This window comes from Sinocyclocheilus grahami, unplaced genomic scaffold (assembly GCF_001515645.1).
Source record: "Sinocyclocheilus grahami isolate Dianchi unplaced genomic scaffold, SAMN03320097.WGS_v1.1 scaffold555.1, whole genome shotgun sequence".
In the NCBI taxonomy this organism is placed as follows: domain Eukaryota; kingdom Metazoa; phylum Chordata; class Actinopteri; order Cypriniformes; family Cyprinidae; genus Sinocyclocheilus; species Sinocyclocheilus grahami.
The window spans coordinates 342,113-361,216 of record NW_015505734.1 but is presented as its reverse complement, the minus strand read 5'-3'; the positions used below and the strand labels follow the sequence as shown (position 1 = coordinate 361,216).

General features: G+C 39.1%; 1 protein-coding gene across 1 annotated transcript in view; it reads right to left on the bottom strand.

The window, feature by feature from the left end:
- The window catches only part of LOC107556078 (collagen alpha-6(VI) chain-like), a 29,186-nt gene extending 10,831 nt beyond the window's left edge, over nt 1–18,355 (bottom strand). Inside the window, exons 1-29 of the mRNA XM_016239077.1 lie at nt 17,737–18,355; nt 16,413–16,967; nt 15,252–15,869; nt 14,456–15,013; nt 12,327–12,884; nt 11,122–11,694; nt 10,450–11,022; nt 9,546–9,895; nt 9,218–9,296; nt 8,890–9,035; nt 8,419–8,511; nt 8,280–8,333; nt 4,031–4,102; nt 3,901–3,927; nt 3,529–3,573; nt 3,149–3,202; nt 2,994–3,056; nt 2,585–2,650; nt 2,170–2,223; nt 2,039–2,074; nt 1,910–1,972; nt 1,558–1,620; nt 1,387–1,449; nt 1,236–1,298; nt 984–1,034; nt 767–802; nt 579–641; nt 440–502; nt 325–360 (exon numbers count right to left, since the gene is read on the bottom strand). Coding sequence (XP_016094563.1) covers nt 325–360; nt 440–502; nt 579–641; nt 767–802; nt 984–1,034; nt 1,236–1,298; nt 1,387–1,449; nt 1,558–1,620; nt 1,910–1,972; nt 2,039–2,074; nt 2,170–2,223; nt 2,585–2,650; nt 2,994–3,056; nt 3,149–3,202; nt 3,529–3,573; nt 3,901–3,927; nt 4,031–4,102; nt 8,280–8,333; nt 8,419–8,511; nt 8,890–9,035; nt 9,218–9,296; nt 9,546–9,895; nt 10,450–11,022; nt 11,122–11,694; nt 12,327–12,884; nt 14,456–15,013; nt 15,252–15,869; nt 16,413–16,967; nt 17,737–18,355 — 5,694 coding nt within the window. The remainder of the gene's footprint in view (nt 1–324; nt 361–439; nt 503–578; nt 642–766; nt 803–983; nt 1,035–1,235; nt 1,299–1,386; nt 1,450–1,557; nt 1,621–1,909; nt 1,973–2,038; nt 2,075–2,169; nt 2,224–2,584; nt 2,651–2,993; nt 3,057–3,148; nt 3,203–3,528; nt 3,574–3,900; nt 3,928–4,030; nt 4,103–8,279; nt 8,334–8,418; nt 8,512–8,889; nt 9,036–9,217; nt 9,297–9,545; nt 9,896–10,449; nt 11,023–11,121; nt 11,695–12,326; nt 12,885–14,455; nt 15,014–15,251; nt 15,870–16,412; nt 16,968–17,736) is intronic.
- Nucleotides 18,356–19,104: the final 749 nt, after the last annotated feature.

Here is a 19,104-nt window from a genome sequence, read left to right as displayed (position 1 = left end):
ATCATGTGACACTGAAGACTGGAGTAATGGCTGTTAAAAATATAGCTTTGCCATCGCAGGAATAAATTACATTTTAAAATATATTAAAACAGAAAACAATTATTTAAAATTATTATTTTAGTTTATATCTAAATTAATATCTAAATTAATATTTTGTTTGTTTTATAATCATTTAAATGTTTTATTATCTTTGTTTTTTGTTTGTTTTAGTTTTTTGCACATTATGCGAACTAAAGTGTTATTTTCAGTTTCAAGTACATATAACATTTTTAAATGTTAACTTATGCAGTGGTAAATCTTTTTTTTTTTAAATCAGTAACTTACAGACATCTGTCTGGTTCCTCGTGGTCCTTTTGGGCCCTATGTGAAAAAAACAACATTCGGTATCCCTTCAAATTCCCATGGTCATATGATGTGAATAATTTTAATATAATCATACCCTGTGTCCAGACGCCCCTTCGCTACCAGGATATCCAGGTGCTCCTGCCCTACCAGCATTGCCCTGTTATCAGACAACCAATTAAGTCTCCTTAAGGTTCATAGAACGCGTAAGAAAATAAAACTTTAAAATGTTTTACCCCTCTTCCCCTGTTGCCTTTAGGACCACCACCTCCATTTGCTCCTTTAAAACCCTGTTCGCCCTGAAAGTCAAAAAGAGAGTGATTAAATATTGTTCACTCATTAATGGTTATACAATCAAGTCATTCTTTTATGAACAAACCATGTTATAATCACTGTACTTCTGTAGTTTTGGATGTAAACTCACCTGAAGTCCAGCATAACCTGGGAAACCAGAATCTCCCTTAGAAAAAAGGAAGGATATAAAAAATAAAAAAAAACTTTTTTACATATATATTGAAAGTATATTGAAATACATATATTTTTACTATATTTTGTTTTTAGTGAAATAATAGTACTTTATATTGTGGCATCAAACAAATTTGATATTTGAGAACAAATTATTGCCATAATTCTCTATAAACCTTCTGTCCTTTGGGCCCTGGGAATCCATAGCCATCTGCACCATCTTTTCCCTGTCATAATAAATAAATGTTGCAGTCAGTGTTTGCATCTGTGACTGTGTCATTTGTGTCTTACATCAAATAAAGACAATTAGACAAACTGTTAAATTGCATTCAAGAACAAAACAGCATTTCTGAAATTGCTAAGTGATGATGGGTAATGCCCAACATTGGAGAGTTTTGGTAGCTTATAAAAAAGAAAGAAAAAGTAACCGGCAGTCCTCTGAGGCCTGGAGGTCCGGGAGCTCCCTTATCTCCAGGATCACCTGGCTGGCCCTGTAAGGCAAAAGCAAGATGAGCAGGTTTAGCATTAAAAAGCTTGCATTTATAAATGAAGAGGATGATTCTAAATGAGCTCACTCACCTTCTGTCCTCTGGACCCAGTGCTTCCTTTAAATCCTGGCTTTCCTAAAAAGCCAGGAGATCCCTGTGTAAAAGAGATTAACACAATATCAATGGCTGGATGTGGTTTATTTGATATTAATGCCAACAGTAACCAAATAAAATGGTCAATTCATTGTTTTTCAATATGCACCTGAGGTCCAGGTAGACCAATATATCCTTTCTGCCCAACTGGACCCGGTGGACCGATAGCACCCTGAACAGAAAGAAAGACTCAATCCCAAGCTCAAACTAAAAAAAATAAAATTATATATATATCCAATTTGAGATCAAATTAATTTTGAATGGGGGTTACACACATTTCACATTGCATAATTAATAGTACTCAATCTTTAATGGCATATTTTCTCACTTTTAACAAACTGGCAAACAAATCAGCTACAGCTCTACATGTTTTTTTTTTTTTTTGGAATTGTCATTATGGCGTCCACCTTGTATTTATTGATAGATTTAAAAAAGAGAAATAGGATCAATTTGTACATTACCAGTGGACCTGTGGCCCCAGGGAGTCCTGGAAGTCCTAGCGCTCCTAGAGGCCCTCTGGGACCCTGAATTCACAAGCAATTTGGTATAACTTTTGAAGTGGCCTAAATATTATTTCTACAATACTGTACCAGTGGACCCGCTGAGCCTCTTCTGCCATTAGGGCCCTGAAAATGAAGATAAAAATATTAAAATAGAAAACAGGCTTATAACTTCATGCTTCTGTACTATAATTACATATCAAAGATTAGGATTAATTTACTGGTCTGCCATTATCACCAATTCGACCTGGAAGACCAGCTGAAACTATTTCACCCTGTTAAGCACACAAAGAGAGAATAATAAGAGAATAAGTGATTGATATTTGTTGTTAAATCATTCATATACTGTATATATATATATATATATATATATATATATATATATATATATATATATAGAGAGAGAGAGAGAGAGAGAGAGAGAGAGAGAGAGAGGGACGGATGGATAGATACAGAATACAGAATACAGAAAATAAAATGTCACTATTTTTATCGGATTAATCAGATAGATAAACAACAGTTGATTATACATTTTAGTTGCAGTCCTAATGTTTCTATTAATACCCCTTGACATGTAAATGTAAATTGGCACCGTTAATGGTCAGTTGTTACTAAAATTAAATAATCTCCCCATACCTGAATGCCTGGGCCACCGATGTCACCTTTACGACCGCGGGAGTTGTTGTCTATTCCTGGATTTCCCTGATTATAATTAAATGGATTAACAGGGGTGAAACACTACTGGAAAATCTGCTGCATGTTCACTGTCCTTGCACCTGGTATTATTTCCCACCAGTGCTCCACAACTCACTATTTTGCTTCAAGACTCTAGGGACATTCTTTGCAACAAGAAACAATGTTAACCGCAAACCATTCCTTTGGAACAGAGTGAGCTGGGCAAATTACTGTATGCAATCTACTTGAATCTAATCTGAATAATTTTTTTAAATCAATGGAAATTAAAAATCACCATTCTAATGAAAGTATGAATAGTGTTTTGTTACATTAAAGGATAATTTATTACGATTATAATGTATCTACTAACCGGATCTCCTCTCAGGCCTCTCTGCCCTGGGTTTCCAGGGTTTCCTCTGATACCTCTTGGACCCTGCGATTAAAGCACAATGAAGATCAGAGCACTAAAGAGAGACTGTGTCATGGTTGAGAGGTACAGAGAAGAACATATGTGATGGATTTTACTGAGCTGCCTGGATCTCCTCGCTCTCCTGGACTTCCTGCTGCTCCTGTTACACCCTGAGAGGAACAAACAGATGTGGAATTTGTTTGACAACAGAAATGCATGACTGCCATATTGTAAAAATTCAGGGCAAACTAAATATGTTTAGATTTTTTTAACAAAATGTGACTAAAGTTTTGTGGGTGGTTGCCAGGCAATTGCTAGGTGTTTTTTTGGGGTGTTACACAGAGAACAAGGGAAACACAATGAAACATAGACAGACCATACATGTAACAGATATTATATATTTAATATAACTTTTATTTATTTTAGTTTGCATCATATCTATGTATCGGTCCTGGATAACTCATTGGATATTAGAAGTGCACCATCATTGTCTTACCTGTTCACCATTTAGCCCATCTAAACCATCTTCTCCGTCATCTGCCTATTAAAAAATAAGATTAAAAGAAACAGCGGTTACATTACTTTCATTAACAAGCCAAATGAAAGCGAATAGGAAAGGAGACAGGAACACAATTTATATGCAACCTCATAAAAACAACAAAAACCACAGGTTACAAAAAACCTTTCTAGATGGCAATCAAAGACAGTAATCCAAGCACAGATGGCGGATAGTAACTGCTGTCTGGTAATAATTAGGTAGACACTTGACGCATACAGCTATCTTCAAGTTACCTCGCTCGCTCTCTAGAGCTTAAATGACTATGAGAACTTCAGATGTCTGTGTACAAATACTTATGGATGTACTCACATTGTCACCTCTGTAGCCTCTGCCACCCTGACGAAGAACAAATAAACACCGGAAAATAAATATTGCAGTGTTTCAGCTCTAAAAGCCACATTTAAAACTTAGTAAGAAAACATATAGCACTGCATGTTACCTTTATGCCTCTTCTTCCAATGCATCCCTGATGTCCTCGAGTTCCATTCAAACCAGGAAGCCCTCTCTCACCCTTAAACACACATGTATAGCACATGAAAGCCATAGGACATTAGTATTTTAGTATATTCAGTATATACTCAGGTATTTAAAGTGTTACAGTGTATTTTTGTGCAAAAAGAGTTTTACACAAAAATGAATAGTACTTTCAAACTAATGCAGTACCATTCAACAGCTTGAGGTCATGGTTTTTAAATAAGTTTCTTATGCTCGCCAAGGCTACATTTATTTGATCAAAAATACAGTAAAAATTGTAATATTGTGAAATAATATTACAGTTTAAAATGACTGTTTCTATATTAATATATTTTAAAATAGAATTTATTTCTGTGATGGCAAAGCTGAATTTTCAGCATCAGTTACTCCAGTCTTCAGTGTCACATGATCCTTCAGAAATCATTCTAATATCCTGATTTGTTATTATTATCAATCAAACTGTTGTGCCACTTAATATCTTACTGACCCCTAAACTTTTACTGATGGTGTGTGTTTAAATAGCACATTCGTATGAGATGACTACAGTCATATCATTAGCCAAGAAAAACTTGTTTTATTCTACATTTAATCAATATAGTAAGGTGTAATGAATTTCCTTTTTTGCTTTTATTTTCTTAATTTTTCAACATTTTCTTCTGTAAAGCTGAACAATGTGTATTGTAAACACGCTATCAAATAAAATACAAAAAGACTGTTTTTGCAATGTGTAATGGAGGGAATACAGGAAGCGTGCGGATCCATCTGCAAGACTTTATTCATAAGAGACGTGGTCAAAAACAGGCATAGGTCAGACAATGGCAAACAGGTATATTGATGGCAAGGCAAGAGGGATAATCCAGGTACAAGGCAGAGGTCCAGGCAGGGGCGAACCGTATCCAATTGGGCGAGACTCGAGGGATAATCCAGGTCCACAGGCAGTGATCAGAACACGGGGAAACAGACAAGGCAAGACGATGAAAACAAGGAAAACAAGACACTAGGCTCGGTAATGTGGGGAGTGGAATATGCAGAACAATACACGGCAATCTGAACAGGAACTGAGAGAGTGTTAAATAGAGTGTGTAATGGCTCTCAGGTGAGCGTGTGATAGTGACGGATGTGTGATCAGTGAATTCAGCTGTGTAAGTGCAATGGATGATGGGAACTGTAGTCCGGAGTGACATGTAACAGTCTGTGAAGTGTGAGAGTCAATGTAAAGGTAGAGTGACCTCTAGGGGCAATCGGCCGGAAGGCCAAGGACCGGATTCGTGACAGATCCCCCCCCCAAGGAGCGGCTTCCAGACGCTCCCAACACAATACCATCCAGGAGGGGGGGGGGGCGGCGGCAGAACAGGGGGAGGGACGGTGGGCCAGATCCATGTGGAAATGGAGAGACTGGGAACTGAGGCAAAGCCGGCAGGGCACCAACGTGGAGCAGACGGAACAGGAGCCCACCAGGGCAGAGCAGACGGAGCAGAAGACCTCCATGGCGGAGCAGACAGAGCAGGAGCCCACCCTGGGCCTAACTCAGGGACATGAACCCTTCCTGGGCGGAACTGAGGATCAGGATAGCACTTACGTGGTGCTGGCACTGGAGTGAATCTTGGGGCTGGAGCAGACACTGGAGATGGGGAAACAGGAGCCCTCACTGGGCAATACTCGGGAACAGGAGCCCTCCCTGGGCTTAACTCGGGAACAGGAGTCCTCCCTGGGCTTAACTCGGGAACAGGAACAGGTAGAGAGTTCACAAACAGCCTCCATAGCCATGACAGGGTAGGACGAGGATTCACAGACGGCCTCCTTAGCCGTGATAGGACAGGCAGAGAGTTCACAAACGGCCTCCATAGCCGTGACAGGACAAACAGGAAGTTCACAGGTGGGTACTACTCACAACTCTGGAGGTTCTGCAGCGGATGCCGCCACCTCTGGAGGTTCTACAGTAGTGCCCTCAGGATACAGGGAGAGTTCGGCAAAGGTTCCTTCGACCTTGACATGACAGGTTGAAAGTGCGTTTCTGGGTGCCACCACCACGCAAGGAGCTGAAGTGAGTACCGCCACTTTGGGAGGTTCTGCAGCATGCGCCGCCACCTCTGGAGAAACTGCAGTGGGCACCATCGCTTCGGGGAACACAGCAGCGAGCACCACTACCTCAGGAGATTCTGCAGCTTCAGCCGCCAAATCTGGAGACCTAATAGTGGGTGCTGCCGCCTCGGGGAGTTCTGTGGTGGTGTATGCAGCCCAAACACAACAAAAAGCGATCCCCATCAGGGGAAACACTTCAGACAGGGGAATTAGTTCAGGAACAGAAGGGTTAGAGAGAGTGGGTTTGGGGATACCAGCGGTGCGTTCAGACACCAGTGGTGTATCCCTCACACTAGATACCAGACTGGGATACCGAAAGACTTACCTTGACGATCTGGGTGCAACAGACAGGACATGACAAGACTTCTGATGATCAGCGGTGTCCTGACGAGACTCCGGATGATCAGCTGTGACGTGAAGTGACTCAGGATGATCAGCTGTGACGTGACGTGACTCAGGATGATCAGCTGTGACTGGACTGGACTCATGAATAACAACTGTGACTTGACTTGACTCATGAAGATCAGCTGTGATTTGACTTGGTTCATGAAGATCAGCTGTGACTTGACTTGACTTATGACAATAAAATGTGACTTGACTTGGTTCATGAAGATAAGCGGTGACTTGACGGTTCATGAAGATAAGCGGTGACTTGACTGGACTCAGGAAGATCAGCTGTGACTTGACTGGACTCAGGAAGATCAGCTGTGACTTGACTTGACTCACGATGATCAACTGTGACTTGACTCACGATGATCAACTGTGACTTGACTCACGATGATCCACTGTGACTTGACTTGACTCACGATGATCAGCTGTGACTTGACTTGACTCACGATGATCAGCTGTGACTTGACTTGACTCACGATGATCAGCTGTGACTTGACTTGACTCACGATGATCAGCTGTGACTTGACTTGACTCACGATGATCAGCTGTGACTTGACTTGGTTTATGAAGATCACCTGTGACTTGACTTGGTTCATGAAGATCAACTTTCACATAACGGGGGTCTGTTGTGTCCGCCATTTTGTGAGCGTAGTCTAGTGCGGGGGACATTACATGAGTGAGTGCGGGGTTGTGTTCGTCCGCGATACCCACAGTGAATAGAGAGCCAACAGTCAACAAAGCAAAGTCCAAAAAACAACTCGGGTGACAAACGCGGACCCTCGCATCTAAGCTCAGATCGTAGAGGTTGATTAAGGCCATCACAAAAAAACTATCAAAAGACAGTCTGGCAGATCAGAATAGGGTGCTATGGCTAAAAATTTGTGAATATAGTTCTCTAGTGATCGCGGGCCCTGTCTAAGGGCTAACAAAATCCTTGCCGTGACCATACCTGGCCAATGTTCTTCTGAAAAGCTGCTGGATCCTTGTAAGGCCGTGTATTCTGTAACGGAGGAATACAGGAAGCGTGCGGATCCATCTGCAAGACTTTATTCATAAGAGACGTGGTCAAAAACAGGCATAGGTCAGACAATGGCAAACAGGTATATTGATGGCAAGGCAAGAGGGATAATCCAGGTACAAGGCAAAGGTCCAGGCAGGGGCGAACAGTATCCAATTGGGCGAGACTCAAGGGATAATTCAGGTCCACAGGCAGTGATCAGAACATGGGGAAACAGACAAGGCAAGACAAGGAAAACAAGACACTAGGCTCGGTAATGCAGCTAACACTAGGGGAGTGGAAAATGCAGAACAATACATGGCAATCTGAACAGGAACTGAGAGAGTGTTAAATAGAGTGTGTAATGGCTCTCAGGTGAGCGTGTGATAGTGACGGCTGAGTGATCAGTGAATTCAGCTGTGTAAGTGCAATGGATGATGGGAACTGTAGTCCGGAGTGACATGTAACAGTCTGTGTAGTGTGAGAGTCAGTGTAAAGGTAGAGTGACCTCTAGGGGCAATCGGCCGGAAGGCCAAGGACCGGATTCGTGACACAATGGCTTAAAAAAGTTCTTGATAACCAAAAACCAGTCCAAGACTATCATCTTGTCAAGCCAGGGTAACAGTTTAACATTATTACAACAAAATGTGTTACAAACCCAACAAACACTACAAAACACAATGCAAACACTACAAACAAAAATACATTTAAACAAATAAAAATAAATGTAAATTGAAGAACTTACATGTCCTCCTTCTTCTCCAGGGAAACCAGGAAGTCCCATCAGTCCAGGTGACCCCTGATCAGCAGTACAGTGACAAATTAAACACTTATCTCCATTTTCAAATATTGTTCAGTAAATCTTGAGTCATAAATCTAATGACCTTAATCCCCAGGGGACCATAATTTCCACGTGCTCCCTCATGACCGGTGCATTTACACATCACATTACAGCACTCCCTTGAGGCAACTGTATCCTATGGATTGGAAAAAAAAGTGAGATAGCGAGAAACACTTGAAGGAAGGCGTTTTATGTTATGAACTGACTGTTGACACGTTGAACCAAGCACTTGACATCCTGACATCTTTCTTCAGCATTCTTTAAAAACTTACAGCTGTTTCCCTTAGAGAGCCTCACACTACTTCCCACAGGAAGCCATTTATTTACACAGCAGTCAAAACACCGTTGTGATCCCTAAGGCAAACCATTTGGCAGCTAATGTACTGCAAATATACAATGTACTTGCATGTGACAAATAAGGCCTGAAAATTCTCATAGCACCAAAATTATGAAATATAGATTTTCTCAAAGTCTCATGCTTTTGTCTATGATTTGGTGATTTAAATTAACTTGCAATTTCTTTCTGCATGACACTGGCCACATTCTGAATGCCGATAGAGAGAAGCTGCCTGTAGTGCATCCCTCGACCAAACTCCAGCCTCTGCAGGTCAGCAGTGCTTTTAAATCCTTCTAGCGCCACAGTCATCAGCGCTTTTACACCTGTGAATGTCACAAAGAGAGTCTTAGTAAACGGAAAAATGTAATTGGCATATTCAACCTCCTTTGATTTGAAGCAGGCACATCTGTAACTGTAACTGCACAGTATGAAGTTGTTTTTGTTGAAAAGCTATTGAACAAAGTGCAGGTTTTTAAAGAAACTTGTTGTTGTTTAGTCATTGTACCACTCATCCTGAGGCTGTTGACGGCAAGCAGAAGGTCCTCAACAGGCTCATCCAACCCGTCTGTAAAGATGATCAGCACCTAAAACAAGAAATCAAAGAAAAAAAAAGTTTTCTCTAATGAAAGGACAAATTTAGACCAACATGAATACTTGATGGTTCATGCTGGTTTATGGCGGTCAGTGCTGGTTCAGTGCTGGTATAACTGGTGGATCAGCATAGCAAATCAATCAATTAATCATTCAATCAATCAATAAATCAATCAATCATCATGCATACATCTATCTGATGTATTTTTCAGAGGGGCTGGTTTGGTAACTGCTGTTCTCACCTTTACATAAGAATTTGAAGCTCTGAACTTGTCTTCAAAAGAGCGTAGAAGCTGGGCGTTGAATTTCAGAGACTGTGAAGTCTGAAGTGCCATCACTTTTTTTACCACACCTTCATCGTACTCTTTGAAGGAAAAGTCATCCAGCATATTTCCATTAGCATCAACCAATCGGAGGCCTACATTGGTGTTGGGGGTTGGGCTGCGGACACAGCACAGGTTGTGCACAACTGAAACATAGCGGATGATCTCGGGCAGGTAGGACTGCAGCTTTTTCTGGTCTCTAAAGATTGACTGATGACTTGAGCTGGTGCGCGAGTTATCAAATCCGATGCCAATGTCAATAGAGCAACCTAAATAAAGAGAAACAGAATTTATATGTGATCAATTAAATGCTTTCAATGTTCAAATCACAACCATATGCATAACTGAATAAATATATGCATATATGAATAATTATTTAATGCTAAAGATAATAAATGGCTGATATTTAAATTCTATCCTATTTTGCCTAACTTAATTAAAAGTAAAACATTTTTTTAAAAATCATTTTAAATGCTACAAGTTAATTAAGGCATCAGAACATTTTAATGTGCAATATGAATAATCTGCATTTAGAGATTTGCTAGATTTAATTTAACAGTAAATAATTAGTTAAATCATTCATGTTAATAAAGATTTACTTTAAGTGAGAGTTAGATGATGGGTAAAATCTGGGAAATTAACAATTAATTATAACAATTAAATATCCAATATCAAACAAATCTGATAAATAAATAAAAAAAAGTCTAATATCGGCCAATAACCAATATGGTACAAATATACTGTGGATTCCTAATTCGGTGTTACTCTTAAAGGTATATAATTTCACTAATTAATATCACACATAAATGGTACTTCTACTCACTTGGCTCCTGACTTGGAGGAACACAAATGGCATAAACAAATGTTGCTGTTGTCAGATTAAGGTAGTTGAAGTTTTGCACTTTGAATAACCTATCTGGTGACCCAGCAATATAGCTGAGCTGTGGCATCGAGATGTCTCCGATTCCAATCACAAAAATTTGAATTTGCAGGCATCTGAGATAATCGGCTGCTTCGTTCACACTGTCTGATGAAATGCCATCAGTGATAAGTACAAGATTTTGCGGTACGCTGCTCTGTCTGCGACTCCCTTTGCTCTCCTCGAAGAATTCCACAACGTTACGTAGAGCGTTTCCAATTTTTGTCCCTTCTTTAATTTGCGTGATTTGTCGAATTGCTGATTTCACCCCCTCCGTATCGTTATACTCATTTAAGTAGAACTCCTTCTGATATAAGCTGCTGAACTGGGCTATACCAATTCTGTAAAGGTCTGGAGAAATACGGAGCTGGTTCATAACATTTAGCAAGAAAGCAATCATGGTTCTCCATGACTCCTCGCTGATGCTTTCAGATCCATCAATAAGAAACACCAGGTCGGCTAACTCTTTCTGGCATTCTGCAAGACAGAACAATCAAACTGAGACAAGCCAATTCTGATCATGTTGATAAATCTGAGATCTAAATCAAGAAGTCATTCTGAAGCAAATTCTTTTACCTGGTTTGGTTGCATTGCAAAGCACACTGGAGATATTCATCTGCAGTGTTTGAAGACCCACGTAATTATCAACGTGGAAGATTTTGTTTTTGTTCATGGTAATCATCTCCAGCTCACTCTCTCTAGCTCTAGCCACTCCAATTCCATACACATCTATATCTTTGTCCGCAAACTCATCAGCCCGTGCACTTAAGTTTTCTCGGTCTCTAGCATCACCATCCGTAATTATGAACAGCATTTGAGGGATGTCCCGTTTCTGGCGTCCACCATTCTCTTCATTGAAGTAATTGAGCGAGTATCCCAGAGCCTTAGCCGTGTTGTCATTTCCAGGTGGGGACTTCAAGGTTTTTATGGCTTCCACTACCTGACGTTTATTGTTGTACTGGTTTAAAGAAAATTGATTTGGAGTGCCTGAGTAGACAATAACGCCAATGCGAATTAGATTGTCTCCAATCTGTGTGCTGTTCACCACGGAAATCAAAAAGGTTTTAATGTTTTCAAACTCTTGAATACGAATCCGTCTGGTGCACTGCACCAAGAAGATCACATCAGCCAGTTGCGTGCTTGGACAACCTACAAGTACAATGAGAAAAGGTTTATTAATATTCCATTAAAAAAATCATGTCCTCCAAGACTATAGTTTAAACCAGCCTAAAAATCCCAGGCTGGTCTAAGATGGTTTATTCTAGCAATTTTGTTCACAGCAAAACTTTGTAGTCAACCAACATGGTTGCATTTGAATAATGTTAAACGGGTGTCTAACAGGATGCACAGTTGCAATTCAAATAAGAATTCAATTAAGTAGAATTTATCAATTCAACTAAAAGAAGTATATAATTTTTAACTAAAAAAGGAAGGTTCATTAAAATAAACGTTGAAAGATGGTTTGACAATCTCTTAAAGCAAAATTGTTTGCAAAACTGACCTTTTAAATTTAAATTTACCAAGGGTGAAAACCCCTTCATTTCCCAAAATGCCATTACCTGTTGAATTTCTTGGAAATATAAATAAGTAAATTCAACTTTCTGTCAGTCCAATTCAACTTCCTGTGGAATTCACAATTCAACTCAAGAAACTAAAGAGAGAAATTCAAAATTTTGCCAAACCCTAAATAAAAAACATCCGAAATACAAAGCTGATCTTTTCAACAGGGTTGTGCTGAAAACGTGGCATACAGGAACATTTTAGGAACGTTTAGGATTCACCTGTTTCAGGGCTGCAGAGCTTGAATTGGAGGTTTTTGTCAATGGACTGAAGTGCATCAAAATCCCTCTCCACGTATACTTTATCTCGAGTTCCACTGATCTCCCACAGCTGTGTAGTGTTTACACTGCCCACACCTATTGAGAAGATGGTGACACCCTTGTCTCTGATGGCCTTGGCAGGCGCAGCGACAGCATCATGAGCTTCCCCATCTGTGATAACTACAAGGAACTGTGGAACATTAGGCCGACCGCCATTGGATTTGTCAAAATATTTTGAAATGAATGAGAGCGCTTTCCCTGTGTATGTGTTTCCTGTTAGCTGTATAATGCTGTTGATCGCGTCCTCTACTTCATCTTTGTTGTAGAACCTATTCAGTGGAAACTGCTCCCGTGGATTATCGCTGAACTGGACCACCCCAATGTGTACATTATCTTCTCCAATGACGGTACCATTCACGACTTTGGTAATAAATGTCTTCATTGATGTAAAGTCTAGGCTGTAAATGCTAGAAGAGCCATCAATCAAAAACATGATATCTGCCACTTTGTTCTTGCAGGCTAAAGAAAGCAGAAAAAATCCAGTAAATATATCTAACATATTTAAAATTAAAAATACAATCTTTAAGCTACACTACCATCCAAAATTTTGTGGTTGATAGGATGTTTTTTTTATGTTTTTGATCACTTAAAAACAGTAATATTGTGAAACTAATTTCAAATGAATGCTAACTATTTTATTCACATTTATTCATGTTACAGCAAAGTTTAATTTTCAGAAGCCATTACTTGAGACTTCAGTTTTACAAGATACTTCAGAAATCATTCTAATATGCTGATTTGGTGCTCAAGAAACATTTATTATCATTATTAATTTTGAGAACAATTGTGTTGCATAAAAGTTTCATGGAAACTCAGATTTTTTCCCCTCAGATTCTTCGATGTACAAAAGGTTCAAAAGAACAGCATTTATTCGAAAAATAAATATTTTGGGTAACACTTTACTTGAAGGGGTGTGCATAAGACTGACATGACACCTTCATAATCATGACATGACACATGTCGTGAATATGAAGGAGGTTTTATGCATGTTTATGACAACTGTCATTAACTGTCATTCGCTCAGTTATGTCATTTTTAATGCAAATTTGACATTATTTTACCTAACCCTACCCCTAACCATAGCCCATAACAAATACATCTCAAACAATGTCATCTTTGCATTAAAAATGACATAACTGAGCGAATGACACTTAATGACAGTTGTCATAAACATGCATAAAACCCTTCATATTCATGACATGTGTCATGTCATGATTATGTAGGTGGCATGTCATGATTATGAAGGTGTCATGTCAGTCTTATGCACACCCCTTCAAGTAAAGTGTAACCATATTTTGTAATATTATAAATATTGTCACACCAATTAACTGAGTCCGTGTTAAATAAAAGTATTAATTTCTATCAAAAAAGAAAGAAAGAAAAAAAAACGTACTGATCTCAAACTTTTGAATGGTAGTATATCTTTAATTAGCCTTTTAATGTTTTTAAGTTTGTCAAAAATGTGTCTTGTTTTAAACCAGACAAAAACATGCAATTTTTGCAGTATATGTGTAATGGGGCTGACGAGACGAGAGGCGTGCGGATCCATGTGCAAGCTTTATTTAACAAGATAAGTGGTCAAACACAGGCAGGGTCGATCAATGGCAAACAGGTATATGGCGGGCAAAACACAAGAATAGTCCTAGGGCTAGTGTAGGTCACTGATCGGCAGACAGAATCACAGGGGCGAGACGAGAGGGAAAAATCCAGGAAAACAGACAAAGATCAGAAACCAAGAGAACAGGCAAGGCAAGGCAAGGCAAGGAAACACAGAGACTCGGAACGGGGAACAGGCTAAACAATACTCAGCCGAGAATGGTTGTTTGAGTGGGTGTTATATAGTGTGCAATCAGTGCAATCAGTGCAGTGTGTAATCAGTGCAATGAATGATGGGATATGTAGTCCGGGGTGCTATGCAACAGTTTGTGTTGTGCGAGAGTCAATGTAATGGAAAGGGTGACCTCTGGTGGTGAATGAACAGAAGTCCATGGACAGGATTCATGACTATATGTATCATTGATTAGTCTTACCCTCTTGTGAACAAATATCTGTGACAATTTCGTTCTTGAGGGCATTCAGAGCATCGTAGTTGCTCACATAGAACTGCTTAGTTGTGTCAGCCGTCATCTTCAAGAGCTCATCCTGCTTAGCATCCCTTACTCCAATGGCATAGACTGAAACACCTTGAATCCTCAGCTCTGCCGCTGGTTCGCTCACTTCATCTTGGGATTCCTTATCAGTAATGATAATGAGAATCTCCTGCACCTTAGCTGAACGGGATGCTTTTGCCTGACTAAAGAGATTGCCCACATAAGTTAGTGCCTTGCCTGTCTCTGTACCTCCATAGGGCTGATTGATGTTATTCACAGCTGCTTCTAAGGAGACTCTGTTTTTGTGCTCCGTCAGGCTGAACTGTAGAGTCGGATCACGCTCAACTTTCACAACTCCAACACGAACTCGACTGGGTCCAATGTTAAATAATTGCAGGAAGTCTAGAATAAATTTCTTCACGTCTCCAATGTCGGCGCAAGTGCTGCTAGAGTGGTCCAACAGGAAATATATATCGGCTTCTTCTGTGTTCACGCATCCTAAAAGTGAGGATTGAATTACAAGTACAAGAAATTATAAGGGGAAACCGAAGGTAACATACTGAAAGAATAAGATATTCAGCACAAGCTCTTTGGGTTAAGTGTATTATGATATTAATCATATCATTATTTTATTTCTCTGAGTCTCCTTTTACCGTTACATAAATGGTTGACATTTTCATCAAAAATTATTTTTTAACTCTTTTAACTCGTTGCCTACATTATTTGTTGCTTTTACCTTGTTTTAGGATGAATCTATTGATCTTGTCAAAACCTCTATCAACCACAACCTTACAAAGGCTCTTTCTGAGGCTTTTCTCCAGCGATGTAAGCATCTGAAAACTATCCACATTGAACACAAACTGCCGTTCAGGGTAAGATCCTATTTTTTGGAGCTCCTCCACACTAGCATTCTTCACCCCGAGGGCATATACAGTGACCCCTGAGCGTCTCAGTTCAGCAGCTGGGGGGGTGATATCATCTTGTGACTTGCCATCAGTGATGACAACAGCAATCTGCTTAACACCGACAGCTTTCCTGCTTCCCCTCGTCTTAGTAAAGAGATTGTCCTTAGCAAACTTCAGGGCTGCACCTGTTGAGGTTTCTCCCCCTCTGTATGGTAGGATTTTAATATAGTTCAGAATATCACTCTTGATAATGAAAGTGTCCAAGTAGAATTCAGCACTGGGTCTGTCATTGTAAAGAATCATTCCCACCCTCACACTGTCAGACTTCACCTCGAGGCCACTTATTGTGCGGTGGAGGAAACGTTTCACTAGATCAAAGTTGCTTCTGGTGATACTACCCGATTCGTCCACAATAAACACAATATCTGCCACTTGGGCTGAACTGCAATCTGTTCAAAGACAATAAAAATACATTAATATAGATTATCAAGTGAAAAATAGTGTGGCAAAATTGAACAGTAACAGAAAATGTCATTATCACCAAACTATACATAATATTACAATTATATTTTTATATTTTTAATCAAATAAGGTACTATTAGATTTCATTCATGTTTCGCTGGCTCTCATTTATTTAGCTAAACAAGACAACAATATTAGGCTCTCTGCTGCCCCCATCAGCTCTGGAGTACAAATGGTGTTTATGAGATGACTAATATGCAACATATGTTAACATTTTCTGAAAATTATGTTTATTATTTGGTTGAATTGCAAAACATGGCTTGTCATGATCTCAACATGGAAGCCACCATGAGGGGGGAGGACCCACCTTACATAGAATAAAACGGCTTCAATGTCATCTTCAATCTGATTTGAATCAAAAACACTTCATATTTTGTGTGTCAAACTTACTTAATGCACCTTAAAGAACATATAACTCATAATGTGCTGTTATGTCTGTATTGTTTTAGTTATAATAAAGGCAAACTAACCTCCTGTAACATTGAAAACTTCTTTTTCCTGAATTATTTTCGTGATGTCTGCAGCAACATCAATGATATTCTGGTCAACCTGGAAAGTCCGTAGCGTAGGTGAAAGGTAGCGTAAATCTGCTTCCAATCTGATATCAATAACGGTCACATCCTCGTTCTTCATTGTCCGTATGGCCCTCAGAGTGGAGTCGGAAGAGTTCCCTGTTCTCAGCACCAGCAGATACTGCTTGTAGCCTTTAGCGATTCTGCTGCCAGACGCCGTGTTAAGGAAGTGAGTACGAACATAATCTATGGTCTTTCCTAATTTTCGCTCTCCATTGGACCTGGGCTCAAACCGGTTTATGTACCCTCTGGCTTTTTCTGTTACTTTGTAGTCATTGAACAGGAACTCCTTGACGACGCTCTCGCCAAATTGAGCCAGTGCGATCTTATGAGATCCATCACCCACATTGAGCTGCACAGCCAGTAGGTTGAGAAGTTCCCTTATCTGCTGTGTTTCCCCTTGGGCCAAACTATCCACCAGGATAAATACATCAGCAAACTTTGGGGCAATGGCTGAAACGGACACAAAATGGAAATTGACCATTATTTTACATATTTGCACATATAAATACTCGAATATTCAATATATTACACAGTCACTGCTCACAAATCAACCAGTGATGATCTTTTCCTCAAGGTTAAGATAAAAGTCAATAACACAGAATGCCTTTAAAAACACAAAACAGGGCAGAACTTCTTTCAACTTGAGCCCCGCATTTTTACACTGTAAAAGATGTGAGACATGAGCATAACAAATATAAGTTTATTTTTTGGCTTTTTATATGTACTTGGCATGTGCATATTACATGCACAAGACTTAATGATGATTCTTCAACATGCTTGATATGAATTTCAATTCTTTCTTATTATGTATTTATTTACTGCTTTTGTGGGTGTGTGTGTATTATCAATATACAATAACACACAGTGAAGTGGTGATGTTAGTGACATCACTGATGTAAAGTATATAATCATAATATCAGAGACCCTCTTCCTGAAAATCACATATGGTCACAGGAGACACATTTGAGACGTGCATTACTACCAGGTCAAACAACAAAAACCCCTATTATAAATGACAACAGTACAAAAAATTACTAAAACTTAACTAAAATTAAAATTAAAAATTCTAATTCAAAATATTAATAATAAATATAATTGTACTAAAATAACACTGTTATCTCGCTTGACCACTTGTGATTGGATCACCAGAAACAGATTCAGATATCAGGTGTATACAGGCTTGTTGACTTATGAACAAAGTTTTAAAAACTCACTTTACCTTTCCCCTGATCCCTCATCAAGATGCACACTGTCTCCTTCATGGTGGTTGTTAGTCCTTGCAGTGCTTGGTAATTGTCTATATTAACCACAAAACGCTCAGGTGGGCTGTTGGCGATGGCCTTTAACTCTGTCATATTGGTTGGACCAACACCAATGGCAAAGATGATAATACCCATCTTTCGCAGATCTCCAGCAGGTCCCTTTATATCATCAGCTGAGTCTCCGTCTGTGATCACCACAACAATCTGAGGCACTTTTTCATTGATACGGCTTCCACCCGCACTCGTGAAATAGTTGTCCTTAAGGAAATTCATGGCTTTTCCCATGTACGTGCCTCCTGTTCGGTATGGAAGGTTATCTATTTTCTTAAACAGCTCTGCTTTGTTTGCATAGTCCCCGATCAGAAACTCTTTGTGGGGATCGGTGCTGAACTGAGCAATGCCAACTTGTACCTTTTTCAAGTCAATTTCCAAACCATCCACAAAAGTGTGCATGAACATCTTAACCTCCCGGAAGTCTCGAGTACCGATGCTGCTAGAACTATCCACAAGGAATACAATGTCGTATGGCGGGTTTTCATCCAGGCATCCTATCAATGAGTGTATAATAGACAACATGTGACAATCAAGACATAAGGGACAGAAATATATACTACTGTTCAAAATGTGGGGGTTGGTAGGATTTTTTAATGTTAAGTTTCTTATGTCATCATGGCTGCATTTCTTTGATAAAAAAACCCCCACTTAAAATAGTAATTTTGTGAAATATTATTTTAATTTTATAATAACTGCTTTCTATTTTAATATATATATATTTAAAATGTAATTTATTCCTGTGATGGTAAAGCTGAATTTTCAGCAGCCATTACTCCAGTCTTCAATTTCACATGATCACAGAAATAATTTTAATATGCTGTTTTGATGTACAAGAAACATTTCTTATGATTATAAATGTTGAAAAGAGCTGTGCTGCTTAGTATTTTTGTGGGAAACATGATATATTTTTTCTGAATTTTTGATGAATAGAAAGTTCAAAAGAATAGAATTTATTTGAAATAGATTTTTTTTGTAACAATGTAAGTCTGTACTGTCACTTTTGAAGCATTCTTCTTGCTGAAATATTAATTTTGTTTAAAAAAAAGACCAAACATTTGAATGTAACTTTTGAAAACCACAATACAAACTATTACATATATACAATAGAAAATTAACACACATAACATTCACCATTAATAGTATCAATAACTTTCATTTCATTTCATCTGTGTGCTTTGGGCCATGTTAAAATAAAAGTCCATATATGTGACCCTGGACCACAAAACCAGTCTTAAATGTAACAGATTTGGAGAAATTTAGCATTACATCAC